This window comes from Erpetoichthys calabaricus, chromosome 17, assembly GCF_900747795.2.
Source record: "Erpetoichthys calabaricus chromosome 17, fErpCal1.3, whole genome shotgun sequence".
NCBI lineage: Eukaryota > Metazoa > Chordata > Cladistia > Polypteriformes > Polypteridae > Erpetoichthys > Erpetoichthys calabaricus.
Window position 1 is genome coordinate 47,741,870 of NC_041410.2, and position 24,701 is coordinate 47,766,570.

The window sequence follows — 24,701 nt, forward strand, 5'->3', positions numbered from 1 at the left end:
AATTGTTTCTGTGCTTCTTAGGCAGGCATGTAAGACAAAGTCATAGAGTTGAACCCTGTTGCAGTATATTCCTAATGGATAATCAAATGCTAGAATTAGAAAACACACTGACAGAAGTAACCAGTAAAATTTAATAAAATAAAAATATCATAGATTTTGTTGATACTGTTTATTACCGATGTACAATTTTAGAAATTTCCAATAAGTTAAACATTGTTTTTAAAATTCTTAAACTAAGGAGACTAGATGATATCCTGACAAAGGCAAAATATCTTAAGAACCCAAAACATGTACAGTAAAAAATATTTTTCTTCACAATTAGAATAATGTCAAATAAAGCCTAATATAATACTGAGCCTAATTGCATAATATTTGTACTAACTAATGAAATGGAATTGTTGATCTGTTTGCCCACCACAACAGACCACCAACCACTCTCATATTTGATACACCCTCCGTCACTGCCTTCTTCACTAGCAATAAAAAATGCATGTAAATAACTCAGTATTTCCCCTTAACTAGATAATCACTGTGCTTTGACTTTGTATATGCTAAAGGGTAAAAATAATTGCTCTTAACAGCACCAAACTGTGCCTTTTGTATTCTTATACATCTATCCAAACACCCATCTATGCTACAGTGGCTTATTCAGTTCAGGATCATAGGGAGCCAGTGTCTATCCAGTGGGCCCGTCCTGGCATCACTGGGTGAAATGAGGGAACAGACTTGAATGGTTCCATCATTCCCACACTCCCTCACACTAGGCCAATTCAGAGTCACCAGTACAGCTCTCTTGTAGTGGAGCTGGGAGCCATCTTGTGTTGGTTAGAGATAGACGTTCACTCAGTGGGCATTTCTGTAAGTGACAAGAAGAATCAGCCACTTGGTAGTAGACATGCATTCTGGGTAGGGGCACTTCATTGCACTTCTACAAGCATATTTGGGTTTCTTTTGGCTCTACACAATTGTATTTTGTAGAGTGTACTGTATGAGACATGAAGATTGCTATGATTCCAGTAGTAGTTTGTTTAAACAATCCGGCAAAAGAAGATTTCTAAAAGAATGTCCAAAAAAATACCTAAGTCTAAAGGCTACATATTAGGAGAAACAAAACCAGCAAAGCCAAAATAAAAATTTAAACTCCAGGTTGTTAAACTAATACCAATCAATTCTATCATATTATTTTTATTTTTGTGATTTTTAGTTCAAAACTAATGCTAGGTCAGGCATTTGTTTGGTCCAAAGCATAAATATTAGTCTATTAGTCTTTCATAACTTTGGAGGGACCATGTCACTTATCACTTTGCCGTCTATTCACAAACACTGCAACAGATGTCATTGTTGTTAACAAAATGACAATATCCAAGTGACAAAAAATAAGCAGTGTTATGATGTCACAAAACATAAAAAATAATGGAATTGTGCCAAATACATTCTTAACAACAATACACTCATGCACCATGAAACCAGAAAACTGCTCAGTTATCTGTCTAAATACACTTAATTCATAGTTGCCTTAGAATTTGGTTTTAACTATTTCCTAATTGCTTATAACAATTTATTTAACTAGACAAACTTTTCAAAATTCCAGAAAAATATCTTCCTTCTATTTAAATACATATTTAGTCAAAATCTATGACCTGCTAGTGCTGGTTTCCTTAAAGGTACCCTAGCATGTATGCTCTTTTGTGGCGGTGCATAAACTGGCTGCTCTGTTTCCTTTTCTTATACAGGATATTTGATGGGAATGAATGAAATATCAGAGAAAATAACACTTGCAGAGAAATCTCACATTGATTACGTGGTTGCTCAGAAAGTGACTTCGGCTGCAAATCTGAGTCGGGTTCCCTGCGGATCAGATAAAGAGTTTAGGTGAGCAGAATCACCAGTTTTTTTACAGCTAAAAACCTCTCCTAAGTTATCAGTTCTTAAGATTTATTGTTTTGTTAAAAATGATTACATCTTGTTTCATTAATCTGGGGAAAATGTCATTGCTGCACAGCACATTGCAAATTTTAATCAGGATGGTCATACTTCCTATGTGTGTCAGTCATGTTTTACATTTATTTAACAGTATGCATTATTGTAAACTATCACATACTGTAGATCAAACAATACTGTAATGAAAATTACATTAGTATTACAAACTGACGAAGTGAAATGTTCACGTATGAGGGACAATTTGTCAATTGGCAATACAATGTGTCATACTGTATAATTCAAGTGTTTGTGTCGGGTGTAGCCATGTAGCTTTTCTGTGACCCAGAGCTTCATTATTATGATTAACTGAGTATTAGAATCAGTTTTTATGTGTAAGTAGTGTCTCAAAGTTTAGGGCTATACTATTTGGTAGTATATATTTGGTAACTTTCCAGGGAGTGCTTTATATTAGTTATGCAGGCAGTCACAGAAGCAACTCTCACTGAATTTATACATACAGTTGATACTAACAGTTTCTCATATCTACAATAAAGGTAAGCAAGAGTTATTAAATTATTAGAAAGATAAAATATTTTTAAAATATACACACAGCAAAAGATGAGCAAAACAAAAATATAACACAGCAGATTAAATTGACAATAAAATAAAACCATAGATTCTACCTATTTGGGTTGCATGGTATACCATTTTAAAATGGTGTGTATATATTATGTAGATAATAATCCACAAAGGGAGAGAATGAATCACATATCTTAAAATAGTTTTTAATTCCTACGCTTTTGACAACCTAGCAGATCACAGACCTTCACTTCCACACACACACACACACACACACACACACACACATATATATATATATATATATATAAAAAATGTGTGTGTGTGTGGAATATATATATATATATTTTATATGTATATATATATATTTTTTTTTACATTTCCAAAGTGTGGCACACAAGTGAGGTACGCAACTGTGTGGCAGAGCATGGAACCATGCATACATGTAGGTTGAGGGAACGAGAAAAAGTAAATGGTAGTTTTCAAGCACCTTGCTCTGTGTCATTTATAAGCGTGATCAGAATGCTGCCAAGGGGAAGCACCAGCCCCCAGCTCTTTAAATGTGTATATGTGTGTGTGTATATTATATACTGTGTAAATATACCGGTATATATGTATATTATATACACACACACACACACACAAGCTGGAATGTCCAAAGACAGGGCTCCACTTACAGAAGATTTATAGGCTGGTTGATAGAGGTAGTGAATTTCGATGAGAGGCTTGTTATGTGGGTGCAAGAATGATGAACGATGGGCTGAATAGGAGGTATGCAGTTTCATGCAGTAAACATGACAGCAGGGATAGTCACTCATAGTCCTGGTAGGCCGCAGTCCATGTAGGTTTTCGTTCTAACCTGATTCTTAATTAGAAGACAGTCCTTGCTGATAATGAAACTTGGTATTTAACCACATTGCTTTTAATTACATTGTAGAATTTCCTTTTCTGAAGATATATTTTGTGGCCTGGAACAGATTTGCACTTCATAACTCTCCCTTTTGTCTCTCATTTATTTCTAAAAAAATTTACTAACAGATATTTCATGATGCACATTCACCATTATAAATGGAGCAATTTATCAGGAGAGCTGGCGGCTCCTTTATCATTTAAACCTCATTATTAACTAATGGCTGGTTAAGAAAACACAAAACAATTAAAACCTAAATGTAGTTGGTTAAAACTAAAATAGGCAATTAAGGGTGTTGGGTTAACGAAAATTAAGCCTAAAAACATATTACTTTAAAAGCAAATACATGTAAATGGGTTCTAAATGCCTTTTAAAGTAATTAAAATTTGCCTTGGGTGAATGAAAGCACAAACAAGCAATATAATTAAATACCAACTCTAATTATCAGCTAGGTCTGTTCTTTAATTAGGAAACTGATAGGAATGAAAACCTGCAGTCACTGCAGCCCTTAGTCTGTCCAGGTTAGCCTTTTTCCTGACTGTAATTCTCAAGTCCTCCAGGCCACCTGAACAGTGCTATTTTTAGTAATTATTTTACATCATAATATATTTGAAACTGTAGAGAACAGAAAGGACTCAATTAAAACATTTTTTAATTGTTTTAACAGATTTGCTGCCAAGACATTATCTAGTGGAAGCCTAGTGCTTGTAACAGTGATTACAAAAGAGGAGCGCACTGCACAAGTCACCGTGAACTGTGAGAAAATGGTAATTGGTACTATGTTGGTGAAGGACATTCTTCAGGCGATATCCCACTGAGATGAAAAAATGTGCCCTTTCCTCAGACAACTCCTGAAGTTATCTCTGTTTTTGAGAAACTGCACCTTCACTCCATCTCCCTTTTCATGTCCTTCAGCCAATCTGTCATACTGATGGTGCATTGCTGCTGAGCCACAGAAACTCTGATACAAAACAATTTCAGCATGAATTTCTTTTACAAATTAAAATCCAGTTAAGTGGTGTTAAAATGATCATGCTGCATAAGATGTTTCTCAAACCAATTTATTCTTAAAGACATGCATGTTAGGTTAATGGATAAGCTCACCCTGCAACTGTGAGTAAAGCAGTGTGTGTTAGTGGACTCTGCACTGGACTGCGACTCTGTCCAGGGTGTTTCCTGCCTAGTGTCTAGTAATGCCCGGGCTGGCTCTGCCTCAAATAACCCCAAATCAGACTAAGTAGAGATATGATGTTATATGTTACTTCTTGTGAATCAATCAATGAGATCATGAGGAGGACAAAATAAAATCAGTTGCAGTTGGAAAGAATGAGACATGGAATAAAGTAGAAGTCTTGTTGGCTATTTCTTTACCCACATTATCTGCTATCATATTAATAATAATATTTAACTGATTTCAGGCTATCGCCAATGGCCTGGGTTAAAGATCACCCAGATGACCTAAGGCTGTTATACAACAATGTCTTGACAGCCCCACCTGTCATTGAACCTCTAGCCATTAACATAGGTGGATAACCCCAAATGCTAATAACCAAACCTGCCCCCGCCCTTATCCAATCACCAAAGACTCTTAACACTCTGATGTGTGAGTAACATTAGCTCCAGATGATGAATACAAGGCCCTTCTGTACCTACAAAATGGACAGATATCCTTTGCTTACCAGTTTGCTGCTGTGAGCCAGTTTCTGCCCACTATACTGTTAACATTCATATCAGTTTCCTCTTAGAACTTCAATCCATCATCATCTGAATTCACTCAGTCTGTTTCAAATTGTTTTCTCTGTGTTGCTCAATATGTTGGTTTATTCTATGAATCTATTGTAGACATCAACCTCTTATTTCAAGGGTGTCTTTTCATATTTTGCATTGTAACAAAGAGCTTTACAAAGCAATATCAACATAAGTAGCAGAGATAGCCAGATTTGTTTCTTAGAGGGCTACAGTGCTACAGAAAGTATACAGACCCCTTCAGTTTTTAAACATTTTGTTATGTTGAAGCCTTATGCTAAATTCATTTAATTTCATTTTTTCCCCTCAATCATTACTCAATCCTCCAGAATAACAAAGCAAAAACAGGATTTTAGGAATTATGCAAATTTATTAAATGTAAAAAACTGAAATATCCCACTGACACAAGTATTCAAGTCCTTTCCTCAGTAGTTAGATGAAGCCCCTTTGGATATGATCGTGGCCTGGAGCTGTATTGGGTCTGACACAACAAGCTTCGCACATATGGGACTGGAATTTTCTACCATTCTTCTTTGTAAATCCTATCAAGCCCTGTCAAGCTGGTTGGAGGGAATCAGTGGATAGCTATTTTCAAGTCTCTCGAAAGGCGTTTGATTGGGGTCAAGTCTGGGCTCTGGCTGGGCTGCTTAAAAACAACCACAGAGTTGTTCCCTGTGTTGTCTTTGCCTTGTGCCTAGGGTTATTGTCCTGCTGGAAGGAGAACCTTTGGCCCAGTCTGAGGGCCGGAGTGCTCTGGATCAGGTTTTCATTAGGGACATCTCTGTACTTTGCTCCACTGAATTTATCCCAAACCCTGAGTATTCTACCAATCTCCAACCCTGGAAAGCAGTCCCACAGCATGATGCTGCTACTATCATACTTCACCTGTGGAATGATGAGTGATGCCTGGTTTCTACCTGAATTGAGGGCAAGCAGTTCAACCTTGGTTTCATCAGACCAGAGAAGTTTGTTTCTCACAGTCTGAAGGTCATTTGGTGGTTGTTCTTCTGGTAAGTTCTCTCACATGAACACAAGTTCCCTAGAGTTTAGCCAGAGTGACCAGGTTTTTAGTTATCTCTTTTCCCTGCCCCAACCAACTGTTCAGTTTTCTTAGGCAGCCAGCTCTAGAAAGTGTCATGGTTGTTCCAAACTTCTTATATTTAAGAATAATGGAAACAACTGGGCTCTTGGAAACCTAAAATACTTCAGAAAAATTGTATAGCCTTCCCCAGAGCTGTACCTTGACACAGTCCTGTCCCTAATCTCTGCAGGCAATTCTTTTGACTTCATGTCTTGGTTTTTGCTCTGAAACACATGATACCGTGGGACCATCTATAGACAGATATGTGACTCTCCTAATAATGTCCAATCAATACAGTTCACCACCAGTGGACTTCAAACAAGGTGTAGAAACATCTCAGTGAAAATCAATAGAATGGGCTGCACCTGAGCTAAATTTGAAGTCTCATAGCAAAGGATCTGAATACTTGTGTTAATGTGATATTTCCTTGTTTTATTTGCAATAAATCTGCAAATATTCCTAAAATCCTGTTTTTGCTTTGTCATGGAGTTTGGCATAAGGTTGCAACATAGCAACGTGTAAAAAGAGAAGGGGTCTGAATACTTTTTAAAGGCATTTTACATGTAATCATTTTAGGATGATAGACCTGTGCTTCTTTGTTTCTTCCATATTTTTGATTACCCCTTGAATGTTTCTCAAGAGAAATGGTCTGATTTTATATAGCTTCACTTTCACTTCCTAATAGTACCCATAATGTAACTTGGGTGAGATTAAGAGCGGGAAGGTTAACACTGGGATTGTGGACAATTTACCATGGCTTATATTCCAGTGCCTTACATGGCAGTTTATCAGTAAGCGTTCATTATAGGCAGCTCTTGTTCCACTGGTCATCAGTTAGCCATGATTTAGAATAACAGCTCTAAAATCACCAATGCCATGATTTTTTTTTTCCTGGTAGAACTCTGTTGTTTGAACTCCCCTTAAGGCAGAAGAAACAACAGGCAGCATGGGATATGAATTATCCAGAGATTCTGAAAGACTGGCTGAAGGACAACTTCATCTTTCATTCATGAAAAAGACCTCCTGATAATTGAGCATTTGCTTAGTGTGAATATTACGTGGTTCCAATCCACCTTTCAAAACAATCAGCTAAATCAGAGTCCCCAGTTTAGGTCCTGGAGGACCACAGTGGCAACTAGGAGTCATTGTAGTTACACTGTTATTCAAAGCTGAATTTCTACATGACACTACAATCTTTGCCTAATTAGATTATTATATTTCCTACAACTCTATGGATGCAAACTGAGAATCCGTTATAAAATGTACCGATTTGTGCAGTTTGGGTTTGTCTTCAAGCATATGAAGTATGTTCAAAGTCTAGTCTGGTTTTGTCCTATTATTTTTTACCTAAACGATTGTTAAAAAGGAAGTAATTTCCAATGAACGATCATTGACTTTCTCCTTTGAAATAAAAATTCTTACTTGTACACATCTGAACACCTGATATACAGATTTAATATACTTTTTAAATGAAATACAAACAGAAAAAGTACTTCACAATGTATCTGTGAAATTTGGAGTCGGGCTGCCTGAACAAAATATTTCAGAGTTGACTCATGTTCTAAAATGTCAATCGAAGGCAGAAACAAAGGAAAATGCCAGAAAAGACATTGATTACAAGACCCCCAGCCAGTGTGGCCTCTAACACTGGAGGCATCTGCTCAATTATATCAGTGCTTATAAACTGAGATACCAGTCATTGATAAATCAGGTTTACTTTAACTGAGGTTTATTTACTGTTTGCAAAGATATTTTTACTTGGAATTAAAATAAAGATGTACCTTCTGAATGTACTGATTTGTCAGAGCATCTATAAACATGGGATAAGAAATTCCAGCGTATCACCTTATGTTCTGAAAGAGTATATGGTCAAATTAAACTTTCTTCTAATAAATTATATTTCACATCCTGATTGTGGCTATTAGTGCTTTCTATATTTGAAAAATAATGCTGATGGATTATTAATCAATTTCTTTAAGAAGAAAAGTCTGGGTTGTGCCAGAATGGTTAAAGAGGGAGTGAGGAGTCAGCAAAAAGAAGCTAAATGGTGAAAGAATGGTGGGTAGCAACAGCCACAAAGTTAGCAAAGGCAGCAGTAAAAAGAAATACAACTTAAGGATATGATACCCCCATTGATTATGGGGGCTGGACACTATCTATGAAAACTGTAAGATGAATGAGTTCATTAGGGACCAGAGATATGTGACATATAGTCTGGGAAGGCTCAGAGATAATCTAGAAAATGCAAGGACCAAGAGAAAAATCTTATAAGAGCTTTCTCAAGATAATAAAGACAAATCACTATGGAAAGCTTTCACTGGGTCTGATTAATTAAAGGTAAAGTCAAAAGTTGGAAACACAAAAAATTGTAGATACAGTATCCACCATATCCAGTGGTATAAAGACATGGTGACGTTCAACAAGGCACTCTTCAATAACAGCTCTTGGCATCATAACCTATTGGAAAGAGTCAAACCACAAACGTCCCACATGGAAGTTGGCCCTCCAAATCAGTTTAATCCATTTAAAATCAGATGCAGAAACTCCCTCATTTCTCTACAAGGGTGGCTACTACAGGTAATAAGGCCTCTGGAAGTTTATCTGTTGCCTAATGGCACCCATGTAAATAGTTTCCTGTTCTCTATATTTAGAAAATGGGATGCCAGGCCACTGGAATGAAGGTTTCAATTCAAGACAGGGGTTTAACACTGCAAAAGACAATTAGAATAGAGAAAGAAAGCTGCAGAACAGTGCTACACTATATTGTAATGCTATAGCACAAAAATACTGCGGATTATCATTGCTGATGTAACACAAATGTATCATGGTGATGAAGGTTTTTGACCTCTGGGCTTTTTTTGCAAATGGAATTTAAAATTGAAAATATGCTGCTGTCATTGCAGACCTGAGCCTTTCAGATGAATATGTGAACACGAAAGATGTTTCAGGGTGAGCATAGAGAATCAACAACATCTAAGAATGTATGAGACTCTGAGGAATGTAAAGTGGGATATATTAAATATTCCCACATTCAGGTGGTAGCACTGTCATCACCGCAGTGTAATGAGGTCTGTTGCACCTTATCAGATGGACAGGTTGTTCAAGGATGGCAAGGGTGAAGATCGGGAGTGAGGCTAAAAATTTGGTGGAAAGGAATCAACATTGACCAGCATCCATAAAGCGAGGAATGTTCAAACGCTTTTAAGTTGAGAGAACTGTCACATCTCTTGACAAGTGTTGTCTGCAAAGAGAAAACATGAATTCAGGATGCCGATCAGAACACGCTTTTCCAGTCCAATGTCTGTGTTCTTTTGCACATTTGAATCATTTCTTTTTATTTGCCAGTTTCTTTCTTCTAAAGTCAGTGTTCCAGAATCACCTTTCCTCTGTTACAGATGACACTGGTATTTGGTGTGTTTTTAATGAAGAAGACAACTGAAGACCTGTAACGTTTTTGTTTCTCAGACTACAGTACACACTCTGATGTCTCTACCCTCTTATGTACTTGTCCATCTGAACCTTCCCCTTCTTTTTCTGTCCTGGTCAGATCCAGTTTGCCATTTCTCTCAAGACAGTAACAGACACCTTTGTATGAAATCTTCAGTTTCTTGGAAATCTGTTACATGGAATAAATTTTATCTACAAATAAAAAACCAATAATATGTTTCATTTTGACCAGTTTTGAACCACAACTCAATCATTTCAAGCAGTCCTAGTCATTAGCCACACTAGTAAAGTTTTGGCTGTATGTTTTTAACGGGGTCTTGATAAAAAACATCAATTTCAATCAAAAATATAAATATTTCTCGGTGTGCCCAGACTTTAGACTAATTGTATAATAGTTAATTCTACTGTTAAAGATGATAGGCTTTTAATTATTAATACCTTGATTTTTCTGGAATAAAAAATATTAAACCACAGTTTTTGAGTGATTTTTTACCTGCTTATTTTACGAGAGTACTGTACAGTGATTACAGTAAATTACTGTTTATATTGTAGTTTTTTACTGGAAACCTTGCTGTCAGTAATTTACTATAAAATATACAGTCACATTTTTTTACAGGGTGCACCACCAATGTTGACTTTTGCTTTTCTGGTTTTCTACCATGCAGTCCTGCACCAAAGGCCATCTTTTCAAAGTCCTCTGCATTTAATGAGGGGTAGTTGCTACTGCTAATGTGACTCTCTGCGTCAAACCTTATGGGACATAAAATTCTTACATATACTTCTGACCAACACGTAAGAAGATGCCAATCTACCACACCATGATAAACGGGAATGTAACCTCATTCTACTTAATTGAAATATGCTCTATGAAAGATACACTCATTTTCAGACTACTGCCTTACTATCAATTTGAATTTTTGGTTTGGTTGTAACGTGTTTTAATGTCAGTCAGTTTCTAGCAGAAAATGTCCTGCAATCGACAACAGCAGCAATACCATTGATTTATATAACACATTTCATACATAAAAAAGTACCTCAAAGTGCTTTACAATACTCCAGGATAAAACAAGAGTTATAAACACTAAAGAACAGTTATTCTTCACTGGCAAAATGGGCTTGCAGGTCATTTTCTGAAAAATAAGGAGTCAAGATCAAAGTCTATACCAAGACAAATGTGAAACTGTGGGAACTTTATTTGATTACTGCAAACTACATTAACGGATTTAACCAGAAAATAAAAAGTAATTGCTGGGATTAGTATATGTACATAACTTAAGTTTTTAATTCCTATAAAGCATTTCCTAACAAACCATTCCTTTTATTCAAGTTTTTTCTATTATTTTATAGTTTAGACTAGCTGTGCTATCTGTCTAAGACAAGTTGAAATCTAAGTAATTAACGTAAACCTCAGCATTGACATTCCATCTATGTATTTTGTAACATATGGAGTAGGAAAATGCATTGCATTTGTCACTTCCACATTGCTACAAATGTTTGTGATGCACTATCTGTTGGAATGACAAATGCAACACATACGTCTCTGTTATACACCATTTGGTATGTTATTTGTAAAAGCATTGTTAATCTGTTGGAATGACAAATGCAATATTTCTCATTACTACAAATGTCTGTTGGAATGACAGAGACATAGCAACCAGACAGACATACTGTACATATACTCAGACACTTATCCATTTATTAAGGTGAATGAGTCACTAAGGTCTCTGCCATCTTTTACAGCAGTAATATAATTTCATCAGGTGATGCATATTTCTAGCAACAAATGAGAAGTAATCAGTATTACTGCCATAAACAGCATGGCAGTGCCCATGCAAATCACCTCACAAACTGGCAGTGTCCATGGGCAAATGAAAAACAAAATGGCAACACAACATTAAAATATATCAAACACTAAAATTACATTTTGTACTGAAAATTATTCCACCATAAATAAACTTGATCCTAACAGATTCACAACTAGAACATTTCCCATGTCTTAGTTATACCAATGCTGATTGTCACAGGTGCAGGAAGTGGGTGCTTAACCACACTGAAGAACCCTCTACTGGATGGCTCTGTACCCAAACAATTTGATTGCTAATGATAACGTCCAGTCGTTTTTGTTGGAATTTTGGTATTGGATCCTGTTTTAGAATATATATTTTTTTTAACCATGTACTGGCCCTTGGTCTCAAGGGCAGCATGGTGGTGCAGTAGAAGTGCTGCTACCTCGCAGTAAGGAGACCAAGGTTCAAGTCCTGGTTACAGTTTCCATTCACTGTCCTTAGACATACCCTTCTGTGTGTTTGGTGTGTGTGTGTGTTCAACCTGTGATGGACTGGCACCCTGTCCAGGGTTTGTTCCTGTCTTGTGCCATATATTAGCTGTAATAGGCTCTGCCCCTAAACCCTGGTCTGGGTTAAGCAGGTTAGAAAAATGACATGACATCTTACACTTAAGTCATTGTTTTCAGGTGTACATTTTTCAAGGCCAATTGGGCTATTTTTGATCGGTGTCCAGTGGGGGAAAAAAATGGGGATTTAACAGGTTGCTTTTTTTATGCAACATTTTTAAAAGCAACACAGTACTTTGGGCATATTTTCAAGCTTCCTCCTTGTGAGGACTTTTTATTCATCAGGTACACCTCCCCCTTCTTCTTGCACCTTTATTTTATCATTCTAAAATCTCCAAGGGTGACAACTCCCCAATGTTTGATAGCATATACCCACTCTACCATTCTCAAATCTCCTAGGGGTAGCGCCCCCCCCAAGTTTTCCATGGTATGTACGCAGCTCTCAGCTTTCTGGTATGTCACTTTGTTAAGGTATTGGGCTAATTTTTTGTTCCACTGTGAGATTTTTGATCTGTCCTTGGAATGCACTTTTTTTAAGGACCTGGTAACCCTGAATTAAGTCAAATTAAACCAACTCAAGCTAAATGGTTCAATGATGTAACTTCAAATTACAATATACTATACCTACAACACACATTTAATTTACCATGATGAAATTAATATCAGAAACTAAAAATATTAAAATATTACAAGATAACATCAACAGACAATTATTTTAATCATGGGATATATTCATGGAATGTAACTCATGTTGCCAGTGGAGAAGAAAACACTGCTTTTTTGATGTACTGTGTGCTGTAATTTCACCAGTATATTAAAATTAACTGCATAATTCAGTTTCCATAATCTCAAAAATCATTCAGAACACACTGAAAAATATTTTTGCTAACCATAATTAAGTTTTTCTTTCTTACTGTGCAAACATATGGGGGATTGAAAGGAAAAATGTGTAGCTTTACTGCAACAATGGCAATCCCTTATGCAAACATACAAATTTAAAATTCTGTACCATTTTGAGTTTACAGCTATGCAATAATTATTCATAAAATAGTCTTACAGATTGAAACAATTGGTATTGACAGCTAAAACACTGCTTAAATGAAAATGTGCATGTATTTGTCTACTTAATATAATTATTTTAACAATTTATTACATTACAGTTTTTGCACAGTGAAAATATAAAGTTGAAACAATGTGTTTTTGCTGGATTTGTTGACAGTGAGGGTGAGAGGAAAAGAGCAATCTCTTTTAATCAAACAACAAGCACCATCAGAATAGTTACTGCTGGGTCCGCTGCTCTTTTCAATCTCCATGCTTCTGTTAGGTCAGATTATCTCGGGGCATCACATGAGCTACCACAGCTATGCTGACGACACACAACTGTATTTATCAATAGTGCCTGATGACCCTGACACTCTTGATTCACTGACACAATGTCTTACTTGTGTTTCTGAATGGATGAGTAGTAATTTTCTTAAACTAAATAAAGAGAAAGCAGAGATTTTAGTGATTGGCAAAAATGGATATAATGAGGGTATTAGAAATAAACTTGATCCAGTAGGACTAAAAGTTAAGACAGAGGAAAAGAATTTAGGGGTAACTATTGACTCTCACCTGAATTTTAAATCACATATTAATCAGATTACAAGGACAGCATTTTTTCACTTAAGAGATAAAGTTAGACCTCTTATAACATTGCAAGATACTGAGAAATTAGTTCATGGTTTTGTTTTTAGTCAACTAGATTACTGTAACATACTCCTCGCAGGACTACCCAAAAAAGACATCAATCCTTTGCAACGAGTGCGGGATGCAGCTGCCAGAATCTTAACTAGGAAAAGAAAATCTGAGCAAATCTCTCCAGTTTTGATGTCACTACATTGGTTACCCGTGCCATTTAGAATTGACTTTAAAATACTGCTTATGGTTTACAAAGCTTAAATAATCTCGCGCCATCCTATATTTCAGAATCCCTCTCACCTTACACTCCTAATTGTAACCATAGATCTTCAAATGAGTGTCTACTTATAATCCAAAGAGCTAAATTTAAAAGAAGTGGTGAGACAGCCTTCTGCTGTTATGCACCTAAAATGAAAAAAACAATTATTGCTGATGAAACACTTATTGCTTAAGTGACATTTTGATGCTTCATTTTAGTGGTCTCTCTTGTTAAGGTTCCCCACCCTCAGTTGCTTATTTCAGTCTTAAACAGCTGCATTCATCGTTTTAATGGGTCCTTATTAGCAATAAAATGTAAATGACAAAGCAGCCAGCAGTTCTTCATCCAGTTTACTTTCATTTATATCTGTGTGTGTTCATCATGCATTGTTTGATTTAATAAAACATGTAATAGAAAATGTGACTGACTGAAAATGATCTGTTTTAGGCTATCATTTGGATGATATCCTTGGAGAGTAAAAAATCTACGATATGAAAACCTTAAATGTCAGACTAACAAGCCATAAAATTAAATAAGGTGCGAGACTGGCAAGAGATTGGTTCCTAATTAAGCAGTTGGGTTGAAATGAAAACCTGTAGCCACTGCGGCTCTCCAGGACCGACATTGCCCACCCCTGCCCTAGTGAATTGTTACTGTCTGTTCCATGAGTGTACTTGATGCTGTGGGGTGATCGTGCCTTTGCTGCAGTTGGTCCTTAGCTATGGAACAGCCTACATCTCTCAATAAGATCGGCTCCTCACAACAACTGATAATTTTACATCAGAGTTAAAAACATACTTTTATTCACTTGCTTTTAGGCCACACTGACAGTCTAGTTTAACTTTGTAGTTTTAACTCTTCTGTTTAAAAAAAAAAGTGAAGGCAATTTTAAAATAACGTGGTAACCACAACTGATAGAAGCTGATGCATGACAACACATTCAAATGAACATGGAGGATTGCAACATTGTTCAACAATGTGGTGTAGTGAGATTTCTTTGGGCAGAGAGAGTGAAATCTGTTGAAATTCACTGAAATATGTTAGCTCAGTACACAAGTGAAAACAGCACAATTCCATTAAATGTTTATAATTAGACAGAAAGATTTAAAGTGGGAAGAACAAGTGTAACCCGAGGAATCTTGATCTGGTTGGCCATCAACATCGTGCACACAAACCACATAGACATGGCAAATGCCTTAATCGGAAAAGAATGACAGATTACTACTGTATGTTGTCGACTGTTGTTATATATTTGGATATTAACTATGGATCTGCATATCCCATTGTGAATGATGACTTGGGGTACTGTAAAGTTTGCACTAGATGGATACCCAAGCAGCTTACTGATCTCACAAGCCAACATCCTTTGGTGAATTTCAGAAGGCTTCATTACCCCAGCTCAGACAAAACTCACTATGGCATGTTGTTCAACAATGGTGCAATCCCGCAGCACAGCGTTCATGTTTGTTTGACCTTGCTTCAACTAGATTAATGAATCACTGCTGTGCTGTGCATGTTCGAACTACCTGTAAGCCAATACAAATGTGCTGTATTGGATCAACTTCTGTCCATTGCAGTCACCGCATAATTTTGAAATTGCCTTTACTTTTTGATTTACCCTCGTATTTTAATGGGTGTTAACTGTCAGGCAGTTAACTCTGAGCTGTGTGTTGCTTTGCCTTTGATTTTTATCCTTTTGTTGCAATTTATTGTCTTTTTTACCTCTTTTTCTTATCTGTTGTTTATTTTATTGTTGTAAAGTACTTTGGTCAACTGAACTGCTAGTTCATTTAAACCTACTATATAAATAAATTTGACTTGACCCAACTAATCCATAACTGACATTCCATCCCACCATCCATTCATTATTAAACATGTTTAATCCAGGTTAGGATCATGTAGGTCAGAGTCTGTCCTGGCAGCCTTTGTTAATAGGAAGTAATCAATCCTTTGTAATAGATCGCAATACTTCTTACTTAAAATTTGTAGATGTGGATTACCTTCACTACAAAGCTTTTCATATGATGCATTTAAACAGAAAAATTAGGCTTTTTTTCTGAACCGAATAAGTGTAAGGAAGGCAAGGTGTTGCTGTGGTTAGTGCTGGGTTTGAATTCTTTGTACATTCTTCCTTTTCTGGTGTTCCAGTTTTCTTCCATGTCTTCAGTCTTTACATTAACTTGTGATTCTAAATTGGTCTGTGTAGGGGCGTGTGTGAGTATGTGTGTATGTATCTTGGCCCCATCCCCTAACAGTCCTGAACTTGATTACATGAATGTTGTGACATTCATCTTGCCTGAAGAAGGGGCATGAGTTGCTTCGAAAACTTGCATATTGTAATCTTTTTAATTAGCCAATAAAAGGTGTTATTTTCTTTGACTTCTCACTACATGGATGTTGTTAATTATTTCATATAAAAGCAATGGGAAGCTAAGGTGTTAGCCAAATCTGAAAGCATAAGACAAAAACTTATGCATGCGACACAAGTTCGATAAAATATAAATTTCAACTTAATTGCATAAACTTTAGCAATCAATTGGCATGTCTGGTGGTGCTGTAGTTAGCAAACATAGCTCATAGTTCTGTAGTTCCTTATTCCATTCTCAGCCTCATCTCAAATCACTTTTTGTTTGTTTTCCTATCCTAAAGAAATGTAGCTAGGTATTAGTATGGGTAAAAGTGCTTGAAAAATTGAGAGATATAGGAGTAGACCTGTGGTGGGCTGGCGCCCTGCCTGGGATTTGTTCCTGCCTTGCGCCCTGTGTTGACTGGGATTGGCTCCAGCAGACCCCCATGACTCTGTGTTACAATATAGCGGGTTGGAGAATGGATGGATGGATAGGAATAGACTGGCGTGACAGAATAACTATTAGGAACTTTTATATGAACCTGCCAGCAAAAGTAAGAATCGTATATGGACTAACAGAGGCATGTCAAAAAGGAAGAGATAACAGACAGGGATGTCCATCATCACCAAATTCTGTTTACCATCTTGGTGTAGGGAATAATTAAAGAAACACTAACAAGCAACAAGTTGGGGGTGAAAGCTGGAGTAATGATAATAGATGATAAAGCAACAACATCAAGCAATTAAGGGCTACAAAACCTAATGAAGAAATTAGATTACACATGTAAGAAGGAATGAAGATCATATTAACAAAACATAAGTGATTTACAGTACATAACAAAGGAAAGAACAATGAAACTGGTAACCATAAAAACTGAAGGCTTAGGTAGGCTTTATTATCCCTGAGGAAAATGCATTTGCAGCAGGACTGTACAAAACATAAGGCATTATTACACAAATACAAGAAAAGAAGTAAAGACACAACAACTGACAAGCAGTATTATCATACACATACTTAAGATTAGTACAAAAAAGAATAATTATGTAAATAGTACACAATATAATAATTTAGCAGCATCCCTACAAGCAACCAAATTCAAAATGCTTACACCTCTAGGGTTAAAAGAGTTCTTAAATTTGTTGCTGTTTACACTTGGAAACCTAAATCTGCAACCTCATGTCAATGGCTGAAAATGAGAAAAAAAGAGGCTGCTGTCTGATAGAACTGAGTTGGCTTTCTTTCTAACCTGTTTGTAATACAGCTCAGTGATAGAGGACTGCTGCAAACAAAAACTTTTACTGCTAATTGTTATGATGTTGTTAAGATGGTTTATATTCTTAATGCTGAGGTTGCAAAACTAATATCCATCCATTTTCCAACCCGCTGAATCCGAACACAGGGTCACGGGGGTCTGCTGGAGCCAATCCCAGCCAACACAGGGCACAAGGCAGGGAACCAATCCCGGGCAAGGTGCCAACCCACCGCAGGACACACACAAACACACCCACACACCAAGCACACACTAGGGCCAATTCAGAATCACCAATCCACCTAACCTGCATGTCTTTGTGAGGAAACCGGAGCACCCGGAGGAAACCCACGCAGACACGGGGAGAACATGCAAACTCCACGCAGGGTGGACCCGGGAAGCGAACCCGGGTCTCCTAACTGCGAGGCAGCAGCGCTACCACTGCGCCACCGTGCCGCCTGCAAAACTAATATATAAAACCAAATGTAACAACAGACTCAGTAAAGGACTTACAAAAAAGTCATTATTGTTTTGTCTACTTTAAAACAATTGAGTTTCCTTAGAAAGAAAACCTGTGTCTACCATTTTTCACATATTCATTCTGTGTTACAATCACCTGGAGAACACAGAATTAGACAGCTTCAAAAATCTGGGAAGTATACTTAAAAGGGATAGAAGAAGTGAAAAAGAAATAAAAAAAACACTTTGGGAAAAACAGATTTTAATGCAAAACAAAACATTGCTAAGAACTTGGATGGAAAGAACACTGAAAAAAGAAAAAAAGTGTGAATCAGCATCAGCCCCCCTTATCTTGGTTGTTCATAAGAAATATAATGATTTGCATCATGAGATAGAAGAACATAATAAACAAGAATAGCCAAATATATGAAATATAAAAATTTGTGTTATAATGTAAATGTTTGAAGTATAAATAGTCTTGATTGTAGTAGACTTTTGTCAAATTATACCCTTTGATAGAGGTCCATACAGGGCTAAATCCCTATAAAAGATCAAAAATAACATCACATTCTCAATCCCTGACATTGAACAGTCCAAAAAAAATGTTCCACATGCTTATGTTTGAAATTTGTGATTTTTAACCTTCTGGGAGTAGCTCTAAGACGTCTTGGAGCACCGGTAAAGAATCATATATCAAAATTATTGCCATATGAATTATCAGCAACTTCAAAGTTGCATACAATGACACTCCACAAACATTTTTTCAATGTTTTGTGAAAAGGACTTTAACTTTGATCCCCTTCTTTCCCACTGAAAGTGGTCAACTGGAATAAGTTGATGTGACATGTACAATTCTGTTTGATCATTTCTATTGAAGACATCTATTGGTTTAGTTATTACCACAAGGGTGTAAATTCCAGCACAAAATATGATGCAACTGTCTTAAAAATTAGGGTTTTTTGGGTATGGAGGACCAGAAACTAGACAGCAAGATGAGTCGAATGGTATATCATATGTGGGAGTTTTCTTGTAGCTGTGAATAAGGTGCATTCATAAGTAATTCTGATGAAGAAATAAAAACAGTCATCTGGAGTGTTGCATTATATGGAGCAGAGGCATGGACAAGGAGGATCGATGATGTATATACTTCTACAACTCTGTGAAGGCAAGTGCAGTTTTCTATGCTTTGGTGTGCTGGACTGGTAACATCAATTCAAGAGAGGCCCAAAAATCAACAAGCTAATTAATTAAGCTACTTATGGGACACACTCTGGACCCCCTGGAGGTAGTGGTTAAGAGCAGAATTAAAACAAAAATGACTACCATTATGAAAAGTGCTGCATATCCTCTCTCTGACACATTAATGTTGAGGACTTTCAGCCAATGAATTATTCAGCAGAAGTGTGTCAAGAAACTGTAGAAGGGGTTCCTTTATTCCAATGGCAATGCAGCCCCTTAATTATGGAGGACTATTTTGGACAAAATTAAATAAATAAATAACTGTGCAAATAAATTAAAGTTCTGTGAAATGTGAGCATAAATAAATAAATGTATCATGAAATGAAGCCTTAATAAATAAATTTGCCATGAAATGAGAGCATAAATAAATAAATGTGTCACGAAATATCTTTTTTGTTGCTTATTTATTTCATTTTGTCCGTAACATTCCTCCAAACCATCATGAAATACGACTTGAAATAAAACTGTCACTTTCACTCGTCAAAGTTGAGAGGGTGGGCTCTAACACACCCTCTAGTTATTGATTGGTTAATCGACTTCTGTAGATTGGCTATGCCTAATTCAACATGGCTGTGTGTGAGTTGGAAGTAAACGAGATAGCACAAGAATTAATTAGAAAAATGCTTACTACTGCCGATGAAATGGATTCTGCCGAAGATATCACATATTTCAGAGACAGAATTGTTGCAGAGAAATGGAAGAATGCAAGAAGACTGACGTTCCAGTTTGAATTAAATATCACACATTTTACTTAACCATGTAATTTCACATTTATGATCTTTTCACACTGCTGACATTATTCTGCAAAACCAAAATTATTTCTCTCCTTCCATACTTTACATTATGTTAACTGGGCTACTTATTTGTGGTCTAATAATATTACATGCCTGTGAAGGAGATCCTCTTTTCTCCAAGTCCAGAGCCAGCAAGGCTCGCTTTGACAAACACACTTGGTATTTTGGTAGAAGTCTGGTCACTTAGACAACAGAAATTATGTGTGTACATTATGTGATGTACTATGCTTGGAGAAGGCATCCTTCTAGTAGACCTAAATTGCCTCCTTGGGTTGTTTGAGCCCCCATACGGGGCAAATAGCCGTGCTACCTCTGCTGTTAATTAAAAGAAGCAACACATTTAATTTTTGACATGCAGCAATATAGTTTTTAACAAGATAAAATTGAATGTGTTCAATAAATGTGCTCATCACTGTATTTCTTTCACTGCAACACTGAAAGCCCAGTTAAATGTAGAGGAGAATCATCCTTTCTGGAATGTGGGCACCATGTTTTGAGGATTGTTTAGGAAAGCTAGAAGTAGCAACATACTACAAATAACTACAGAAGGGTAAAACTGAATCAGGATACCAGGAAACACTGTATAAAAAATATGCTCACTAAACTGCAAGGAACCACAGGTCTTAGAGAAAGAGAGAGAGAGAGAATATAAATAAATGTTTAAAACCTACTTTAAACAGTAATTATGGGGGGGGGTGAAAAACAAAGAAAGGTGTTGTTTAATTACGAAAAGGGGGGAAAAAACAGGTAAAACAACAACAAAAAAACCCCCAGAAACCAATTGTATGAAGAATACAAACTGAAATGAAAATGAATCAAATTTTTATATATAAAAAGTGGTAGAAAAAGCAGAAAAAGGCAAAGGTAGTAGACTAACAATTACATAGAATAAAAAATTAAAAATACAATTACATGAAAAATATAAACAATGTGATATAAGAAAATAGAACATATTGGTAAACATAGAAAAATAATTAAGAAAAAAATAAAAAATGAAATACAGTCACATATTGAGAAATCAAGGAAAAATACATGCATAACAACATAGGAAATTAGTAACGGAAAGCTATTTAATAGCATGAAAAATTAACTCAAAATTGTTTCCACAGTCTTTCTGCTGTAGGTTACTGAATGTACTAAAGCAAACACTTGCAACAATATATGTGTATAACATACCGTTAAGTGAGAAGAAAAACAACTGTTCATATTAAAGTTTATTATCCTAAAAATGCACATAAACCTGTTTTGTTTCCTCCACATCCTTTGCATCAAATTAATTTCTCCATTCTCAGTCTACCAAAATCACTTGACAGTAGGTGAAAACTGCATTTTAAGATAACCACTGTTCAATTATACTCATTGTAACGAAGTGAATATAAAGAGGCGAGTATGTTTATAAAATGGTGGCTCCAACTCAACTATTGTGCGACATTCACAAAATATTTCTGTTAGATTTAATAGCTCTTCAGTATTCAGCAACTGATATTTCGTTTGTGATGTGGCTACCGTCAGGTCTTTCTGTTTACTTGTAGGCAGGTTTGTATTTTGCAGACAAATAACTATTGCAAATTTACAGCGCTATTAGCACAGCCACCTAAAATACAGTAGTATATCTTGAACAGGAGTAGAGTGAGTACTCGACAAAGTGGGGGTAGGTCTTCGGCTATCAAGTGGGGCACTTACAGCTGAAACCTCATGTGCTGATTCCTGAGGGGATGAAGAGGTTAGAGCTTCCTGAATTAAAACTGCCACTTCACGTAGCAACTCTGGGCAACTTTTTGTAGCAGTCATATTCGCCATGGACACTCACAAGCACAACTTTAAGCATGCGCTTTGGTACCTTGAGAATCATATGGCTCATAGTTCGATTACTCTAGGCTGAAGGTAACACTCAACAAATCAATAACTAGAGGGTGTGTTAGAGCCCACCCTCTCAACTTTGACGAGTGAAAGTGACAGTTTTATTTCAAGTCTTATTTCATGATGGTTTGGAGGAATGTTACGGACAAAATGAAATAAATAAATAAATAAGCAACAAAAAACATATTTCGTGACACATTTATTTATTTATGCTCTCATTTCATGGCACATTTATTTATTAAGGCTTCATTTCATGATACATTTATTTATTTATGCTCACATTTCACAGAACTTTAATTTATTTGTGCAGTTATTTATTTATTTTGTCCGAAATAGTCCTCCATACTTAATGCCTCACTGTGACTGTGAATACCAAGTCAGAATTTTTTTTCTTTCTTTTTAAATTGTCTTCCTTTTTAGTCATTCGTGTGTGTGTTTAGACCAGCGTGTGCGTATATATGAACATCAGTAAAAAGCAAATTTCTCCAATAAATTGATTGGAAACATTTGCATTGTGGCTATAGGGAAGGATGGAAAAGTTCAGCTGGATGGATGAATTATCTAATGAAATTGTGCCGAATAAAGGAGCATGTTTTAAACAGTGAGAAGAAGGCAAAAAACTCGATGGGACCTGTACTGGGAAGAGAAGCATTACTGCAAGTAATACTGGATAGTAAACTAGAGGGAAAGAACTAAAAAGGGATGCCAACACAGGATGTGTTATGTTATCTGAAAATGGCAACTTATAGTAATAAATGAAAAGAAGACTAATAAAAAAGTAGTTAATTAAAACAGATAAGTAGGGCAATACCTGATAAACCACCTCCCGGTTTCAAAATAACTGCGCTTAGTACGCAACTCTTGCCTGCGTAAAACCGCACATGCGCACACCTGCACGTAAAGTTCGAAAGCGCGGGCGGGCAAACGGGTAAAGCACTAAACAACGCAACTTCGAAGCACCTGCCGCCAATATACGAGAGAGCGTCGGTGGTCGTAAAGTACAAATAGGGGTGGAACTGGCCGAGCAGCCCATATTTGCACACCTGAGGATACTCGGCGGTCAAAAACTTAATTTTTTCCTTTTAGTATGGCGTTTTCTCTGGTGAGTGAAGTAGTTTGCTTTCGTCTAGTTTTTTTTTTTTTTTTTTTTGTGCTTTGGCATGCATAAGAAAGTGTATGCCGTTATTAAAATAACATTTTGTGAGGAAACTACTACAAATAACATGAAAAGTGGCAGTTTTAATTATTTTGGTTATAAAACCGAAGGTCTTTTGTAGTGCATGTTGAGATTGCGTCGAGTCACGCCCTAAAACAGATTGCTGGATTCTCCGCTACACTCGATCTTTTCCAGAACTTTCCATTATGTTCAAGTTACCAAAGCTAGTTTGTTTTGTTGAACAGTCGTGTTATCATTGGTATTTTTCCCCCCAATACGATTGGTTATAGTTTGCGTTTGTCAGAATGTTTGATCCGGGGAAAACTCCTGTAATCTCGATTGTTACGACCGTTTACTTTGGACTTGTAGCCCCGGAGAGAGTGTGTGTTGTTGGTTTTGTTTTGTTTTTTTTTGTCCTTTTTGTAGTTAACTTTTAGATTGGATTTGTTTGCGTGTACTTGCTTAAATCATTCCACAAATTTTCAAAAGTGCACCTTTTACGGCAAAAGTCGAAGATGCATGTATTACCGAGATTTCCAAAAGCCCATATGTAGAGTGAAAAGTTTGTTTGGTTGTTCTAAAGCTCGGTTTTATTTTACCTGATATACATTACCTTTACAGATACCGGCGGACGTTTAGATCAAAAGTCGAAGGAGCCTTCGCGATGATTATTGTGGATTATCGTAATTTAAGTACGGCGGTGTGTGCATGTAGTGCCTTTCTAATTAATGCTGAGAAGAGCATTTTTTTTCAGAATTAAACACCTGGGCATCGTTGAAATTATACAGAAATCATAGTATTCATTATGAACTGCGTGTTTTAAGACACGATCGCTGTCTTGTTACTGCATATGCTTCTAGGAGAACAAAGTGACGTCGCAGGTCTTAATTTTTAACCTCGTTTTAAGTGAAAAGTCAAGCAAAGTGACACCTTTTTTGCCTAACTAAAAGTTTACAATATGCAAGCTTTCGGGGCAACTCAGGCCCCAGTGCTAATCTTTTTAGTTAGCCAATAAAAGGTGTCATTGTGCTTGACTTTTCACTACATTCATAATGACTAACACGGTACAATACCCTAGTACTAACCTCGTTTTAAGAAAGCCAAACTTTAGGGTATAAACCGATGAAGGAATGAAAACGGGTCTTTATTACCATCATTTGACAGAGGAAAGAATGTTGGTTTTAGTTGGCCTTTTAACACTAGAATTACCAGAGCCTACGAAAAAACTCATATATCCGGCCCACCTTAAATCGCTTCTTAAATCCGTTCACACCTCTCCGCCAAGCATCCTTTGTCCTCTAAATGTGCTGATAAAAGACAAGCTGCCAGCAGCCGGCTATTCCATCCCCCCACCGACTTAGAACGTGAGCGAAGTTTTCCCAGCTCACGCCTTGATTGTTTACCTGGGAGTGAAGTGGAGTTTTACAGTGGAAATAACAGATCATTATTCTAAAGTAATCTGTGTAAACACATTGTTAAAACAGAAACTTTTTCATACTTTAGTAATAAATGTTACAAAATGTAGTAGGCATAAACTATAGAATATATAAAGCCCGAGTTCCAAAGATCAAATAAACACTTTCACAAAAGCTTCAAGAATGCTTCAACAGCTTCAGTGGCG

At 36.5% G+C, this 24,701-nt stretch overlaps 3 protein-coding genes across 4 annotated transcripts in view; 2 read left to right on the plus strand and 1 right to left on the minus strand.

The window, feature by feature from the left end:
• The window catches only part of LOC114667426 (AP-3 complex subunit beta-2), a 128,859-nt gene extending 124,024 nt beyond the window's left edge, over window positions 1–4,835 (plus strand). Inside the window, exons 26-27 of the mRNA XM_051920794.1 lie at window positions 1,734–1,872; window positions 4,077–4,835. Coding sequence (XP_051776754.1) covers window positions 1,734–1,872; window positions 4,077–4,227 — 290 coding nt within the window. The 3' untranslated portion in view covers window positions 4,228–4,835. The remainder of the gene's footprint in view (window positions 1–1,733; window positions 1,873–4,076) is intronic.
• The window catches only part of ubl7a (ubiquitin-like 7a (bone marrow stromal cell-derived)), a 1,205,533-nt gene that overhangs the window by 609,253 nt on the left and 571,579 nt on the right, over window positions 1–24,701 (minus strand). The window lies entirely within an intron of this gene.
• Window positions 22,862–24,701, plus strand: part of cpeb1a (cytoplasmic polyadenylation element binding protein 1a) — a 171,216-nt gene continuing 169,376 nt past the window's right edge. The window contains exon 1 of one of the 2 annotated variants that reach the window (XM_051920796.1): window positions 22,862–23,026. In XM_051920796.1, coding sequence (XP_051776756.1) covers window positions 23,012–23,026 — 15 coding nt within the window. In that variant the 5' untranslated portion in view covers window positions 22,862–23,011. The remainder of the gene's footprint in view (window positions 23,027–24,701) is intronic. The other variant, XM_051920795.1, reaches the window with a different exon arrangement.